This window comes from Lytechinus pictus, chromosome 9 (genome assembly GCF_037042905.1).
Source record: "Lytechinus pictus isolate F3 Inbred chromosome 9, Lp3.0, whole genome shotgun sequence".
Taxonomy (NCBI): Eukaryota; Metazoa; Echinodermata; class Echinoidea; order Temnopleuroida; family Toxopneustidae; genus Lytechinus; species Lytechinus pictus.
Window position 1 is genome coordinate 3862398 of NC_087253.1, and position 17018 is coordinate 3879415.

The 17018-nt window shown below is 35.1% G+C and overlaps 1 protein-coding gene across 5 annotated transcripts in view; it reads right to left on the reverse strand.

Annotated features, from left to right (window-relative positions):
• Positions 1-358: 358 nt before the first annotated feature.
• Positions 359-17018, reverse strand: part of LOC129268897 (alpha-1,3-mannosyl-glycoprotein 4-beta-N-acetylglucosaminyltransferase C-like) — a 31086-nt gene continuing 14426 nt past the window's right edge. For 4 of the 5 annotated variants that reach the window (XM_064104496.1, XM_064104494.1, XM_064104498.1 and 1 more), the window contains 3 exons: positions 15306-15433; positions 9035-9131; positions 359-5465 (listed from right to left, as the gene is read on the reverse strand). In XM_064104496.1, the coding sequence (XP_063960566.1) occupies positions 4309-5465; positions 9035-9131; positions 15306-15433 (1382 nt within the window). In that variant the 3' untranslated portion in view covers positions 359-4308. The remainder of the gene's footprint in view (positions 5466-9034; positions 9132-15305; positions 15434-17018) is intronic. The other variant, XM_064104499.1, reaches the window with a different exon arrangement.

Below are 17018 nucleotides of genomic sequence, written 5' to 3' on the forward strand. Positions count from 1 at the left end.
TAAATAAATAGAACCTACATTAAAATGAGGAGGGGGAATTAAACCTTGTAATATAATAAATTCTTGTCATAATATAGTTGATATTTCGTATACCCCATTTACATTTTGTTTTGTTTTTTAACCATAAGACAACATGTCTATATTGCAATGAAGTTCGTCTTAATTGTTAACACGAAGGGCTTGCAGTAGCGCAAAACCCGGAATTTCAATAGTTTATTAAACTGAAGAAGATGGCGTGCAAATGCAAATTTCAGTACAGAGAATTTCTCATTGGCATAGTTATAACGTTTCACAGAAAGAGGGAAAGAAAGAAACAGAGAAAGAAAAGCCATAACAAAACAAACAAAGCACAATAACATAGAAATCTTGCATTTATTCATACGTTCCATTCCTCACCTATTACTATCTCGGATTACTATAGAGAAGATTAAGTATGCGATTCAATGCATTTAATACTAATAATAATAATAGTTGGATTTATAAAGCGCTTTTTGCCAGAGGATACAAAGCGCTGCTATTATTACCCCGGCTTTAGCTCGAGCTACCATCACCGGCGCTCAGTGCATGCAAGGAATTACTCCTGCCGGGTACTCTAAATTACAGGGATTTAAAATAAGTCCAGATGGACTGTAGCTAGGGACCAATCGATTTCTGAATTTAGTTTTAATCCTAACGACTTAAATTTAAATCTCAAATGATTTGAATTTAAATCTTTCGAGATTTAAAAATGAATCTTAAGGATTCAAACTAAATCCGGAATTCGATTGGTCCCTAACTACAGTCCATGTGGACTTGTTTTAAATCCCTGTAATTTAGAGTGATACCCATTCACCTCACCTGGGTCGAGTGCAGCACAGTGTGGATAAATTTCTTGCTGAAGGAAAATACGCCATGGCTACGATTCGAACACACGACCCTCTGTTTCAAAGGCGAGAGTCAGAACAACTAGACCACGACGCACCCACTTAAAAAAAATTTTATGAAATGTATACCTTAATTGATCACCCTGTTTTGGTCAATTCAATGATGCGATTACACAATTTTCCATTCCACATAATGTAGTTACCACTCATGTTACCAGGAAACATATACCAATTAAATCTTATTGGCTATTTTCTGTATTTTGAAATTATTTAGCTTTTGATTAATATAATGATGATAATATTGTTATTAATAATGATGATGATGATAATAATAATAATAATAACAACAACATCAATAATAATGATAATAATAATAAAAATAATAATAGCAGTATATCTACCCAGGGCAGCCATTTCAGTTCCGAAAACTGTGTTTCAGCTCGGCTACCTAGGCGCTGAAGCATTTTATTTAAGGAATTTCTTCCTACCGGCTACCCGATCACCTCACTTGGGTTGATGCAGCTCAACGTAGGTAAATTTATTCCTGAAGAAAAACACGCCATGGCTAGGGATTTTAACCCAGATTGAAAGACGATAGTAAAAGCACCAGACCACGAAACCCCATAACGTGGTTAAAGCGCCATGGTGTAGCGGCTCTGACTCTCGCCTTGTAATCAGAGGGTCTTGTGTTCGAATCCCACCATTGCGGGTAAGGCGTCAATCCACAATTTGCCACTCTCCACTATATGCAGGTGTTAAATGGGTACCAGGTATGATGCGAAAGCCTATATGTAGTATGCCGAGCAATTGAGTCTTGGAACTCTTGTTGGAATGCTCCCCAGGGAGTGGAGAATGTGCATACAGTATGTGCGGGTATATGCACGGATCCGATCGATGACCGGGGTAATAATATATCATGTAACGCACTTAGAGACGTCGTTCCGATGTGTTAAGCGCTATATAAATTCGAAATATTATTATTATTATTGGCAAAAAGAAGCTGCTGAAAACTGCTTATCTAATAAAAGAGAGTCAATGGAGTAAATTAAAAAGTCAATAGGGGCCTAAGCTTTCGATCCTAGCAGAATCTTCGTCGGAGGCAAAATGACAAACATATAAAGTGGAACAACCATAATGGTTGTTCCACTTTATATTATTATTATTATTATAAAGACAAAATGAGATGAATGTGCACATTGAAACAAGATAAGGAGACGGATCCATGAGTGTTTTCTAGTTTGATCATATACATAAGGTTAAAAGGCACATATTAATATGTAAAGATATACATGTAATTAATACAAAAAATACGCGATGTGCTTTCAAAAATGTGATGAGGGTGAAAATCATTTATACAGAAAATACAGTTTTATTTTGACACAATGATTCTTAATATAAATATAACATTGTCTAATAATATTCAACGGGGTAATCAAAGGGGTGACCAAAATGAAGTGAGAAAAATCAAACTAGTGAAACATTAAAAGATCATCAAAATCGAATGAAAACAAAAGAAATTATGTTAACAATAAATAAAGGCAATGATTTTTTCAAGTTTCCTCGTTATCAAAAACATTGTATCACGTTACATTTATAATGCTATTGTATTCACCCTGCCAGTGCGAGAGAATTACCTATCTGAAATATCATACAGAATCTGAAATAACGAAATAAATTGTATATAAAAACATGTTCAAGAACAGATAACACAATATATGAAGAGTTCTATTCTTTAAAAAAGTGATGTCATCAAAAATGATAATACAGCTAATTTTCTTCTTTTACACACTGACCAATAATCACTTGCGCTTAAGCTGCCTTTTGAATAGATAATATGCAACACAACGGTTTCTATTGCAGCAGAGAACGTCAAATTGACTTTGGATTGCACGATTACCTCTACAAGAGACCTAAAAATATCAATTCAATTTATGAAAAATTCACGTGAAAAACAGAAAGTTATTTTTTCAGTTCAAATATCCATACCACCCAAAACCACCATGATTGCATTTGCATTTGACTGAACGCAAAGCAATATGAAATTATTATTCATGCATGCAGCATTATGGGGGAATCACACTGGAAGATGAATTAAAGGTCTAAGTCCATCCCAGGAAAAATGCTGAATTGAATAAATAGAGAAAAATCAAACTAGCATAGTGCTGAAAATTTCATCAAAATCGGATGTAAAATAAGAAAGTTATGACATTTTAAAGTTTCGCTTATTTTTCACCAAACAGCTAGTGATATGCACAACTAGGTGAGTCAGTCGATGATGTCCATCACTCACTCATTTTTATTTTTGTTTTTTATTGTTTGAATTATATAATATTTCATTTTTTATAGATTTGACAATAAGGACCAACTTGACTGAACCATATAGCATTAAATAATACTAATTCCACACGTTCAGGGTGGAATTAATCGTTGTATCACTTGACAATGAGGGGAAAATTAGAATATTTCTTACTTCATATAATAAAATACAAAAGAAATAGTGAGTGGATGACGTCATAGTCTTGTTGGATTTTTTATTCAAATCGACTTTTTGTTGGGGTGGACTTGTCCTTTAAAGAAAGATATTAAGAGAGACATTACTTTCTTTTTCTTTATGCTCGGGTCTAGAGACAGTGATTTTCCCTTTATCGGTAAATCAAAACAGAAAATCCATTCTGTTTTTTTTATTTTCCATGTGAAAATTTATTGAATTTACCCTTTTTTGCAAAAGAGGATTTGTACTTTTATTCTGTTCATTCCTAAACGACAAAACGGAATTTCCTTTGTATATCGAGTTTAAAATGGAATTACAGTTTTTCAGAAACGGAAAACGTCATATGGTTAATCGGAAAATCATTGTCCCTACAGGTCCTGTGCATAGGATTTACTATCAGTGGCGTACGCAGGAATTTTTTAAGGGGGGAGGTCTCAAGCTGAATGAAATATTTACAACCAAAAAAAGGGTCTTCACCATCAATTTATGTCGTTTCCTACCCCTAAAAAAATTAACAAGCAAAAAAAAAAGTTCTTCAAAAAAAATAGGAGGGTTTTGAATTCTTATGGGGGGGGGGGCCAGTATCAGTAAATTTAAGGGGGTCGAAGCCCTGTAACCCCCCCCCCCCCTGCGTACGCCACTGTACTTCCATGGTAACAGTGATCAACAGCCAATCAAAACCAAGGGTTGCTATTGGATGGCAAAATTGTCATGGACGTAACTCTTTTAAAAAGAGGTCCCAGATGTGTAGAAGGTCTCATGTGCTTAAACGGTCAAACCTGCATAATTTTAAAGCATTCCAGGACAAATTTCATATATCTGCCCACCATGCCCAAGGATGAAAAGAAAATTGGCATATGAGCAAATGATCTTCATGGACATGTTCCTGTAAAACATACTTTGGCATATTCAAGAGAATATGAAAGGTAAAGGATTATGAAAAGGGTTTTACAGTCAGCGATGTATCCAAACAGCAATCTCTCTTATAACTCCCCACTGAACCTGAGAAACAAGAACGTGAATACGGAGACACGCCACAGTTTCAGTAAATTTCTCTTGCACATTAATGTCGATACTTCCTTTTACGAATCGCCCCATCTCAACATAGCTGCTACATTCTGGTAAAGTCTCTTCACTTCCACTTTGGAGTAGGGTAGAGCTCAACTCCAGTGCTGCCACTTCTAACATGTCCGCGGGATTTTTATCCGATCCAGTCGCAATGGCGATGCGGGATAGCACTGTAGGATCATCAAAGACAACAACTACTGACTGGCCCTCTTGAGGACTCACCGCCCAGAAGTACCCAGGCTCTATACTGTAACTCAACTGTGGCCCAAGGTACATACTGAACTGCTTCATATCGCTGTACACGTTGGCTGGAGGATTGTTGCTATCTGTATACTGGCGTTTATCAAGGTCAAAGAAGTTGTCTTCCAGGTGGCTTTCCTTATCCTTGAGCGACGATTGCTTCCCCTTGTGCTGGAAAAGCGACGGCAGCCGTTGGTGCGTCTCTTGCTGGCCATTCAATGAATTGAAATACCGATAGAGGAAGTCAACGGGCTGCTCCTGGTAAAAGAACATGATAAACTGTGCCAGCCTGTCCAGGTCATAAGCATGGAAGAGCTTCCCGATGAAACCGAGGACTGAAAACTCCAGTGTTATCCAATCAGTGCTTCTCTTCGACTGAACATATTCTCGAATTGCACTTATATACCCTGTAGTTGTAACTACATCATCCTCAATTTGGATGTAGTATTCTGAAAAACTATCAGCATAGAACATGAAGGCAAAATCCACACACTGCTTTGAGCGCCAGTAGACCCTTTCTTTAGAGTCGCCAAATAACAATTTCAAGTTGTCAAGGGGTGGGTAGAATCCTTGAGGAGCTTGGATGACTTGCATGAAACCACTTTCAAGATGGCTCAGGTATCTGTCCATCAAAAGGTTCTTCAAGACCATGCGCTTCTCTTCTTCAAAATCTGCCAGGAATATAAAGAGTGTGACCTCTGCCTGTTCCTCTGGGGTCGAGTTCTCGATGAGGGAATCTAGAGTTTGCGTCAGGTAGTGTTCACTCTCTCTTTGAACCGTGGGTATGCCTATCGTCAGAAAACCTGGAGAACAGAGTTGAAAAAGTTCGTCAGATATTGCCACTTACTGTATTATTTTTTCTGCAATAAGGCCTCAGTGCCGAATAGGCCGCACCAAACATTAGGAGATTTGTTTTTCCATGGAAAAAGGTAATCAAATACAAAACATCTTATGCAAGAAAAATATGAAGCAACATTGAAAATTGTGATTAACAGACCATTTATTTAATACTGGGCGAGGTGAACATGCTGAAACTTGACAAGTAGCCTAACATTTGTTTATCATTTCGAATCGCACAGCTCCACTGAGCACTGGTCTGAATCTTCATGAGGTGTATCTAGTAACTAAACAATCCTTATCATATTGTCATTCCCATCGACTTTATCTGCGCTATAGGCCTATCATAAAAAGAGACACAGGACACAACCCGACTTTGCAACATTTTGTCTTCCAAATTTGCTTTGGCTTTTATGCCGGCAAAGAGGGTAGTAATCTGCTCTTAGCCAATGTAAGGGTTCGCAGTAGCTTATATTATTTGCCTGTTACAATAACCCAGAAGGAAAAACCAGTAAGACCAGTAAGAATGTTTCCTGGTTTCCAGTAGAATTTTACTGGTTTCCAGTATATTTTTACTGGGCCAGTTGATTTTTAACTGGACCAGTAAAAATCAACTGGAGACCAGTTCCAACAATTGCATTCCAGTTGAAGCAATTAGTAATACCAGTTTAATTGTTTTTCATCAAACTGGTGTTTCTGGTCCAATAAATGGTTTCCAGTAGATTTTTACTGGTTTCCAGTATATGTTTAGTGGACCAGTTGATTTTTAACTGGACCAGTAAAAATCAACTGGAGACCAGTTCAAACAATTGCATTCCAGTTGAAGCAAAGTAGTAATACCAGTTAAATTGTTTTTCATCAAACTGGTGTTACTGGTCCAATAAATAATAACTTTATTTCAAGTCAGATCATTTGACGAATTATGGAAAATGAATCTCGCAATTCAGAAAAAGTTATTATCGTTATCATTGTTATCATCATTCTTCTTATAATTATCATAATTGTTATTATTATGATTATTATGATCATTATTGTCATCATTCTTATTACTGTTATCATTGTTATCGATATTGTAATAATTATTATTAATATTATCATAATTATCAAGTATTATCATTAAAAATTCATTGAAATAATTATTTCCTTTAATTATGATTAAGATCAAAGCAAGATATATTCCTCTATATAGTCAACTGGTCTAAAGTAATTCATTGTTTGAATTTGAACTGGTCAAGACCATACCAGTAATTCTGATGATGCTGATCACGTGGTTTACCTCATTTGCATATGTCCTATTTTAAAAAGAAAAATCAGGATTTAGAATGGAATATCCTTGCAATGGCACTCATTGTTGTTTAAAAACTTTCCAAATAAGTGTGTGAACTAATTCACAAGGAAAATGTGTAATTTCATAAATCACATTCAAAATAACAGCAGAAAGATTAATTTACTAACCATCTTTTCCATCATATTTCACTGACCATGGTATATAACAAACCAAATGCATGTAATAAATTGATCCAGTAAGACTAACTCGGAAACGACCTGGCGCAGATAATCTACCAGATTGAAGAGCGCCAACTTAACTCCAACACCAACCAACCAACCAGTACGAGGACCAGTTCGAGGACCAGTCAGACCAGTAGAAAATACCAGTAAAGACCAGCTTAAATTGGATACCAGTACATGAAGATCAGTGAGACCAGTAACAACCACCAGAAACAAGACCAGTATAAAATTCCAGTAATTCAAGAACATTTTAATTTTTAACTGGACCAGTATGACCAGTTAGACCAGTAAACCGATGTTCCAATTTCCAGAGTAACCAGTTAAAATTATACTGGTCTAACTGGTCCAGTGGAACTGGTTTTTCCTTCTGGGAATAATAATAATGTCATATTTTACCCAGGGTAGCCAGTTTAGTTCTAAAACCCGTTCTCCCAGTGGGCCCTGCTTAACATTACCACCAGCTTTAAAGGACAGGTCCACCCCAACAAAAAACTTGATTTGAATAAAAAGAGAAAAATCCAACAAGCATAACGCTGAAAAATTCACCAAATTCGGATGTAAAATAAGAAAGTTATGACATTTTAAAGTTTCGCTTCATTTCACAAAACAGTTATATGCACATCTCGGTCGGTATGTAAATGAGGGAACTGATGGCATCACTCACTCACTGTTTCTTTTGTATTTTATTATATGAAATATGAAATATTTTGATTTTCTCGTCATTGTCATGTGAAATGAAGTTTTAATTCCTCCCTGAACACGTGGAATTCCATTATTATAACATTTTGTGGACCAGGAAAGGAGGTCCTAATTGTCAAATTCGTAAAAATTGAAATATTGTATAATTCAAACAATAAAAAACAAAAAGAAATAGTGAGTGACACATCATCGACTCTCTCATTTGGATGTAACTGACTCGTTCATATAACTATTTTGTGAAAAATAAGCGAAACTTTGAAATATCATAACTTTCTTATTTTACATCTGAGTTTGATGAAATTTTCAGCAATGTGCTTGTCTGATTTTTCTCTATTGATTCAAATCAAGACTTTTCTGAGGTGGACTTGACCTTTAACTAGCATGGCTACCTTGATCGGGTGCTCGAGCAGTCGAGGAATTTCTTCCTAACGGGTACCCATTCACCTCACCTAGCTGGGTGGAGTCCAGCACAATGTGGGTAAACATCTTGCTGAAGGAAAACACGCCATGTCTTGGATTTGAATCCACGTCCCTTTGATTGAAAGACGAGAATCGTAACCACTAGAGTAGACCATGACGCATGGGAAAATACTGACATAATTTTTATACAATGGAGTGAGCGAGGTAAAGGGTAAATTTATGCCAGTAACTTAAAAAAAAATCATTCACAACTCTTGTAATTAATTGTGAATTTGCTATTATTGGCTAATGTTTTGCTTCTGACCATCTGCTAGTAGACCAAGTTAGTTTGGCCAAGATGGTATTAGACAATCTCAGAAACAGACCATCTGCTAGTAGACCAAGTGGGTTTGGCCATTATGGTGTCCCGATGGTGTAAGCGATCTGAAAATTAGACCATCTGCTAGTAGACCGAGTGCGTTTAGCCATTCAGAATCAGAACATATGCTGGTAAACTAAGTCATGTAAGTGGATACAAGACTTGACTCCAACAATAAGTAGGCTACAGATATATTGCCCTTTTTGCCCTTGGCCCAATGGATTAGTCTCCGAATTTTGAAACAGAGGATCGTGGGTTCAAATCCCAGCCATAGCGTAGTTTCCTTCAGCAAGAAATTAATCCACATTGTGCTGCACTCAAACCAGGTGAGATGAATGGGTACCTGGCAGGAATTTATTCCTTCAAATGCCGAGCGCGTAAAAGCTGCTAAAGCAACAGCCAGGGTAATAATATCCAAGTCCTTTAATTGGAAGCGCATAGAGACGTTATTCATGTGTTATGCGCTATACAAGAACTGATTATTATTATTATTATTATTATTGTTATTATTTGCATACACGTAAAGATAAATTATCCAATACTATATACCTTTCTTTTCCTTTCTATTCCCTAAGACAAGGGATTTTCTGAGGTCTACTTCACTTGGTTTGGTCCATATCCGAACAGTCCCATCAGACTCTGAATTCTGTAAATCAATGAAAAAATGGCAGATTGAGTTCAATATCACTTTTAAAGCATTATCTTTCTTGATATTGATAGAAACAGTAAGTTCTATGAAAGATATCAGGTGCTTTGAAGTACATGTATGTACAAACAACGCCATCCATTCATAACGGAAAAACGAGGGTTACAAATAAAGAAGGTCTTATGAACATCAAACCTTAATATTTATTATTTGTAACAGAGACATTTCCGTGTTAACATTATGGCTTAATTAGCACACTTTGATGTGATCAATGACTCCTATTATGAAAGTCTTCTTCTGTGGAGGTGCCGTGGTGTATAGTGTTTCATTCACTTAACTTTTAAAACAAGGTTCGAGGGTTCGAATCCCACCCGGCGCTAATGTCCTTTGGCAAGGTACCTATCCATGTTTGCCACTCTCCACCCTGGGGGCCGTTTCATAAAGCTGTTCGTAAGTTGAGAGCGATGTTAAGAACGACTGGTTTCCTTTCTTACGCTCTAAACTTTCACCAATGAATATACCATTTACCACAAGAAAGGATCACCAGTCATTCTTAAAGTCGCTCTTAACTTACGGACAGCTTTATGAAACACCCACCAGGTGTTAAATGGGTACTCGGTAGTGTGCATGTGGACGTCAAAGCGATTAGATTGGCAATGTTTGATTTGATTTATTGTTTTCTTCTGCATCCATAACATTCGTATAATACATTTTTCATAACATAATGAACATAATGTGCTAGCATTTTTGGCATGAATCATAAATTAAGAGTATTAAAAAGATAATTTCAGACAAAAATGATTAACTATATGATATTCACAATTTGCAGGAGAAGGATTGTCATCATAAGCAGATTGCTTGAAAAAAATGACAATCTCAAACTTATACTAATTGAATTAATTAATACATTTATAAAGCAGAATGGGCATACATTTTCAAATACGAAACATGAATTCATGCAATATTATAGTATGAAGATGAAGATGATAAAGGTGAGGGTGACGGTGATATGATGATGTTGATGATGATGATGATGATGATGATGATGATGAAGGCCATGGAGATGATGGTGGTCATGATGAAGATATTGGTAATGACTAAATCGAAGGAGGAATAAATTCACGATAAAAATGATACGACACAGAAATTTTACTTCAAATATTCTGATAATAACATAGATTTAACGTTTGCCTTAAATGAGTGAAGAGACGAAGATTGTTTTACAGGCTCTGGTAGAGAGTTCCACAAATCTGGACCATGGTGTCTTATGGATCTCTGCGCAATAAGCAATTTAGGGTTGATTAAATGGAAATTTGAAGAGTTACGGGTAGGGTAAGAATGAATAGATGTATTCAGAGTATAAAAATTGTGGAATGAAGGTGGGAGCATGTTATTTACGTACTTAAACATAAGTAGTAAACTTTGAAGAGTATTTATGTCAAATACTGTTAGAGTCTTTAGTTTATGGAATAATGGATTTGTGTGTGATAAATATTGGGAATCAGTACAGATTCGAATTGCTTTTTTCTGTAATAAGTATATTGTATTAATTTCAGTTTTTGCACATGTTGCCCAAACTATGTTGCAATATGATATATAAGGCAATATTAATGAATTGGAGAGTATGACAAGAGTTGTATGTGGAATTATGTTTTTCATTTTGTAAAGTATACCAACGTTTCTAGAAATACTAGTAGTTATACAACGTACATGTTCATTCCAATTTAAATTTTCATCTATTGTGACACCTAAAAACTTTGTTTCTCTTTTCCTTTTGAGAGGAGTATTGTCTATGTTTATATTGTAAGGAAATTCGTTATCATGTGAGTGTGTATGCTTGAAATATATAAAGTTTGTTTTATCTATATTGAGTGAAAGCTTATTACACTTAAACCACAAAGATAGTTTTGGTAATTCACGGTTAATTATATCTACTAAAGTTTCTAAGCTATTATGTGAACAAAAAATGTTGGTGTCATCTGCAAATAATACATATGATAATAAAGGTGTTACAGAAGTCAAATCAATGATATATATTAAAAAAACAAGGGGCCTAGGATTGATCCTTGTGGAACTCCGCATTGTATTAACTGAAAATCAGAAGGAATATTATTGTGAATTACATATTGTTTTCTATTGGACAAATAACTCTTAAACCAAGATAGTGTAATTCCGCGAATTCCAAAATGTTCAAGTTTTTAAAGTAATATCTGGTGGTCAAGAGTGTCAAAGGCTTTGCTTAAGTCCATGAATACGCCTATTATATGTTCTTTTTTTGCCATTGCATTTGTAATTTTATCGTATATTTGTATTAACGCCTGATCAGTCGAATGTCCTTTCCTGAATCCATATTGGTTAGAATTTAGAAAATGAAAAGTATCTAGAAACTTATAAAGTCTATTGTAAATAATATTCTCTAATATTTTGGAAATGCTGGGAAGAATAGAAATAGGCCTGTAATTTGTTATTTCATGCGGATTGTCTTTTTTTAAAACAGGATTTACCTTTGCAATTTTTAGGGAATCAGGACATATTCCGGTGCTAATCGACAGATTAAAAATATGACACAAAGGAGAGGCAATATAGTGTATGATCTGCTTAAGAAGGAAAGTACTAATTCTATCAATTCCCTGTGATTTGCTTGATTTGAGATTTTTTGTTATTTCAATTAATTCCTGAACATTTGTTGGGTTAAAGAATAAAGAAGAGTTAATGGGTGTGGGAAGAAATTTTCCAAAATTTTCATCAGTTCTGTCAAGTTTGTTTGCCAATGAGGGTCCTAAGTTAACAAAAAAGGAATTAAAGGTATCAGCTACATCTTCTGAATTTATCGCAACATCATGAGCTGTGAAATTATCTTTGGGTAATATTTTGGGTTTCTTTCCAATCAAATCATTTATAATCTCCCATGTTGCTTTCATGTTTGATTTGACTTTGTAAAGCTTCTCGGAATAAAATAATTTGCGAGAAGCTCGAATTGTATTGGTTAGTCCATTTCTATAAATTTTGTCTTTATTTTTGTTTTGAATAGAAGGGTTCTTTAAAAATGCCTTGTAAAGTTTATTTCGGGTACGTATGGATCTTAAAATTGCTTTAGAAATCCATGGCATTTTTGCCTTCTTTCTTTTGACCAGTGGTATCAGAGGAAAATTCTTCTCGTAAAATGTCTACAATTTATTGTTAAAATTTGTGTATGCAATGTTTGAATTAGACTCATGAAATACATCCAACCATTCTTCAATAGCAAGATCCCTTTTAAACAATGCAATGTTATTTTGAGATTCTTTTCTATACATTGTCGATTTGAGAATATTTTCTTTTTGAATATCATTATCGCAAAATGAAAAAACCGGCAAATGATCCGATATATCAGATATTAACAATCCGTTGGTAATATCTCTGTTTAATATATTTGAAGAAATGTTGTCGATAAGTGTTGATGAATGGCTATCAATTCTAGTCGGTTTATCTATATGGGGATAATAGCCAAATGAATGCATTGTGTGTAGGAATAAATCTTGTTCATTATTTTGGGATAACAGGTTGATGTTAAAATCACCCATTAAATATATTTGTTTCTCTTCGTTTCTAATAGTATGAAGGCACGTTTCAAGGTCTTCACAAATAAATTTACTTTATCATGAGGGGGTCTATAAATCAATCCAATAATTATATTTTTGCTTTTTGGCTTCGTGATTTCTATGAATAAAGTTTCACTCTGTTTTAATGATATTTCATTCCTTACTTTGAATTTTAAATGTTCACTGATGTAAAATGCTACACCTCCTCCTCTTTGATCTTCCCGGTCACGCCTAATGAGATTATAGTTTTCCAAACTGAATATGTTAGGTGAAGTATTGTGAAGCCATGTTTCCGTGACACCAATAATGGAAAATTTGAAATTGTTTAAAGTGAAAAGTAATGATTCCATTGACTCAAAATTTTTGTTCAAACTACGAGCATTAATATGAAGCAAACTGAATTTATGTTCCATGTCTCTAAATCTAGAAGTAAAATCTTCGGTTGAGTAATAGTTATTATCAGATGATATATTGTTTGTATTGAAAATAGAAAAAATGTCCATGTCATTACTCAGGAGGATAATTTGATATTACCAAAAACTTAAGATTATTGGTATGATATGTGATTTGTGTGTAAATTTTCTGTGTCATAACAGCAAGATGGTGGTAGTAATGGTTATGAGATGAAGAGAGGATGAAGTTTAAAAAAACTAATAAAGGATGAATGTGAAATCGAATTTGCTGTTGGTGATTATGATGATGATGACGATGATGATGATGAAAATGATGACAATGATGACAATGATGATGGAGGTGATGATTGGAGAATTGAAATCCTACAACCGGAACCTGATAATGAATATTCATAATCGAAATGTAATGAACACTCTTATTTCTGAGTGTCTCAGCCATGATTTGTATGCGAAGGAACATTTTAAACACGAAGTATCAGTGACACTGTAATGATAAAGATACAAAATAAAGGTTTCGATCCTATCGAATAAAAATATACATTTATATATATATTGATATAATTGGTCATCGACATCACGAAGTGCCTCAGAGGTCAGAGTCAATACAGAATCAAAGAATAATTTTAATTTGTTAATTTCTAATGAGATGTCAATTGTTGAATATCTCGTAAAATTTCAGTCTTTTATTTTTCTTGATCGATCACTTGTGTTGGTATTCAAAAAAAAAAAGAAGTAAATTCTAAAAGCTAGAAATTAAAGGATGATAAATTAGCACATAATGTCATGTACAACCAAAGGGTGGTGCCATAATGGATATATTGCATGCGTGCTGGTATAATCACATAATGCATGGTTGCATAGGGCCTATACACATAATGGCTGCATACAGGTTGATTCAGCAAAAGCTGGTGGATGTAAAAAAAGGGAAAATTTCACAATGTCCAATAAATTTGCTACTATTGTCAATAAATGTCTGGACGATCAAATGATTATTATAAAAACTGCCCTGACCTGGCAACGGGTAATACATGGACAACGTGATGAGTTTATTCACCGATTAATAACAATGGAACACCCCGTCACGTCACATGGCCACCGAGATAACATGAAACATGTATAAAGGAACGGTCCAGTAAACCGCCATAGGCACAGTTGATATTATCCGGGGACAAAGCAATGAGGTGTCCCTAAACTCACTCATATAGTGAATTGCAGCAATCAGGAAGTTGATTACATAAAACATTTTTTTTTTGTATTTCCCTTCCCTTTGTTTATCGATTTAGTCTAATTTTTCACTTGAGGCGCCAAAAACAAGATAAAATTAAATGTAACAATTCGAGCCTTCCAATTTAGAGTTCACTTTTCCCGTAAAAGATTGATATCAGCTCACGGTGAGTAAACTACATCCGCGTGTGCACCTTCACATTCTAGTTCTACAGCAATAAAAAAAAAAAAAAAAAACGAGATCCACAAAATACATCCACATGTCTTCATATTAGAGTCTCACAATATGTGATGAAATATGAAGTATACTAATGGTAGTCACTTCTTTAACAATTTCTGCAGAAATTTCGCATCTCCAGTATGAAAAAAAGAAAGATTCACATAGAGCTAGATTTAGCGTACACTTTCACAACTAGCTAAATGAATCTCATGATATATTGAAATTGAAATTTAATTGTGGTGTTTACAAAGACAATATAATATATTCAATATTTTCCTTCTAGATAATCTAGAAATTATCGCATTTAACTGAAGCTCTATAAATGTGTGCATCGATAAACGGTTGCCTGGCCAGGATACTCCCCAGGGAGTGGAGACGGTGCATTTTATGTGTGGAACAGTGGTGGATCATGTTACCTGGGTAATATTACAATGTAAAGCACTTAGAAACACTCTGTATGAACCGCGATAGGCCTATAAATGTAATTATATACTGTCAAAACGTGCAAGTGTATGACAGTCACAATTTTAATGATTTATATTGCATTTTAATGCATGGAGGGATGCGCATTTTCAACATTAGACTAAGCGTCAAATATACCAAACTGATAGTTGACCAAAAATCAATCTATCAATCAATCATTATCAACCAATCAATCTATCAACCAATCAAAATGAGTAGACTATACCCAAGAAGTATAGCAACTATACTTATAGACCAAGTAAGATTGATTTACCCTCCCCGGTCCACGCTTTCTTCCATGGTCGCCGTCAGAGCACGTTTGTTTGAGCATACCGATGGTGTCAAACAAAGTGTCCCGCTGTTTGACGAGCTGGGCGTGATTGGTTGGCTCCGTGTCTCCATCTGCATATGAAAAGAAAAATATGATATCAATTCTATTAATGCATGATGATTATGATGTTCATGAACAGCTTTTGTATAGCGCCATTTATCTGTAAAGAAATTGAAAGGCGCCGGCTCCCATTAATATGTCACGCATTATTCACAAAGTTTATGGAAAAGATGAGTCTTTCGTTCAGATTTGAAGGTCTCATTGTTGTTACAATTGCAAGGGTTGAATTTTGCCATGTTTAATCTAATTGTTTATTTTACACCTTGTTTTCCATAGTTCTCTTCACTTCCCATTTCTATACCATTGTTACACACCTGTTTCTCTCATTCCTTAGTTTCTACATCACATCATTCCATTGCCATTCCAACTCCATGCAGCTCCACATGTTTCTATTGTCCTTGTCTCATTTATATTTTAGAACATTCTTCTTCATTCATATCATCTTATCTCATCCTCATTGGTTCACCTTTCACCCTTGGTTCTTCCACTTTTCTGGGTTCTTCCATTCTTTCTTTCTTCTTCTGTTAGTTGAATTTATCATGTGACACTATTTTTTAATATAATTGAATATATTATTTGTAAAGGCAATGCCTAGTGACGTCTGGATTTCAGGCCAATAAATCAGAGCATCACTGGACTTCATTTTGTTGACATCTTCATTTTGAGTTTAGTTTGATATGATTTGAGTTTGCTTGCATACGACTGTTTTTGTGAGGTGGATCTTAAAACACTCGGCCACTCTACACAATCAAGAAGCTCGATTTGCAGAGAATTCCAAACTAAAGACAATGAGCAACTGACGGAAAACTCTATGCCCATAAGGTTTCAGACGGGTACTGAGCACATGAAGAATTAGTCCAGCAGAACTAAATCACGGGACTCGCAGCGCCTACAATGATTCGACAAGTTACATAGCTCGGGGTTATAAGTACATGATATAACATGATATATGTTAACCCATTGCCTACTGGAACCAGGTGACCAAATGTACAATTCTTACATCACACATTAAAGGGGAAGAATGTTTGTGGTAATAGCAATCGATAAGGTCGGAAGTAGTTATCCTGCAGAAGAACTGCATTCTTTCCATGAATTCTGACGAATTGAGTGGGGTTTTAATAATAATGATAATAATAATATGCATTTGTATATACCGCAAAAACTATTATTCTTTTGCGCTTCCTATGTGCTGTACATACTATTGGAATAGATAGGTGTTTAAATTTAACTTGAAACTATGTAAATTTGTTGAATTCCTAATGTTGAGGGGAAGTTTGTTCCATATATAGTCGTGGGGCTGACATCAGAAATGACCTATCTCCTAGTGTTGATTTAGTCTTGTGTGGGGGTACTTGTAGTGTAAGTGTATCTTGTGAGCTAAACGTAGGTGATGGTCATGAGATCGGGATTTCAATTTCAAGAGATCTGAGATATAACTTGGGGCCTGACCATTAAGACCTTTAAAGACTATCATTAGGATCTTAAATGTGATTCTTGGCCGGACAGGTAAGCGTAATTCTCTCAATAATGGGGTGACTGGAATGAATAGAACTGCGAAATCAGGCTCAGAATGACTCCATGCCTACAAGATCGATG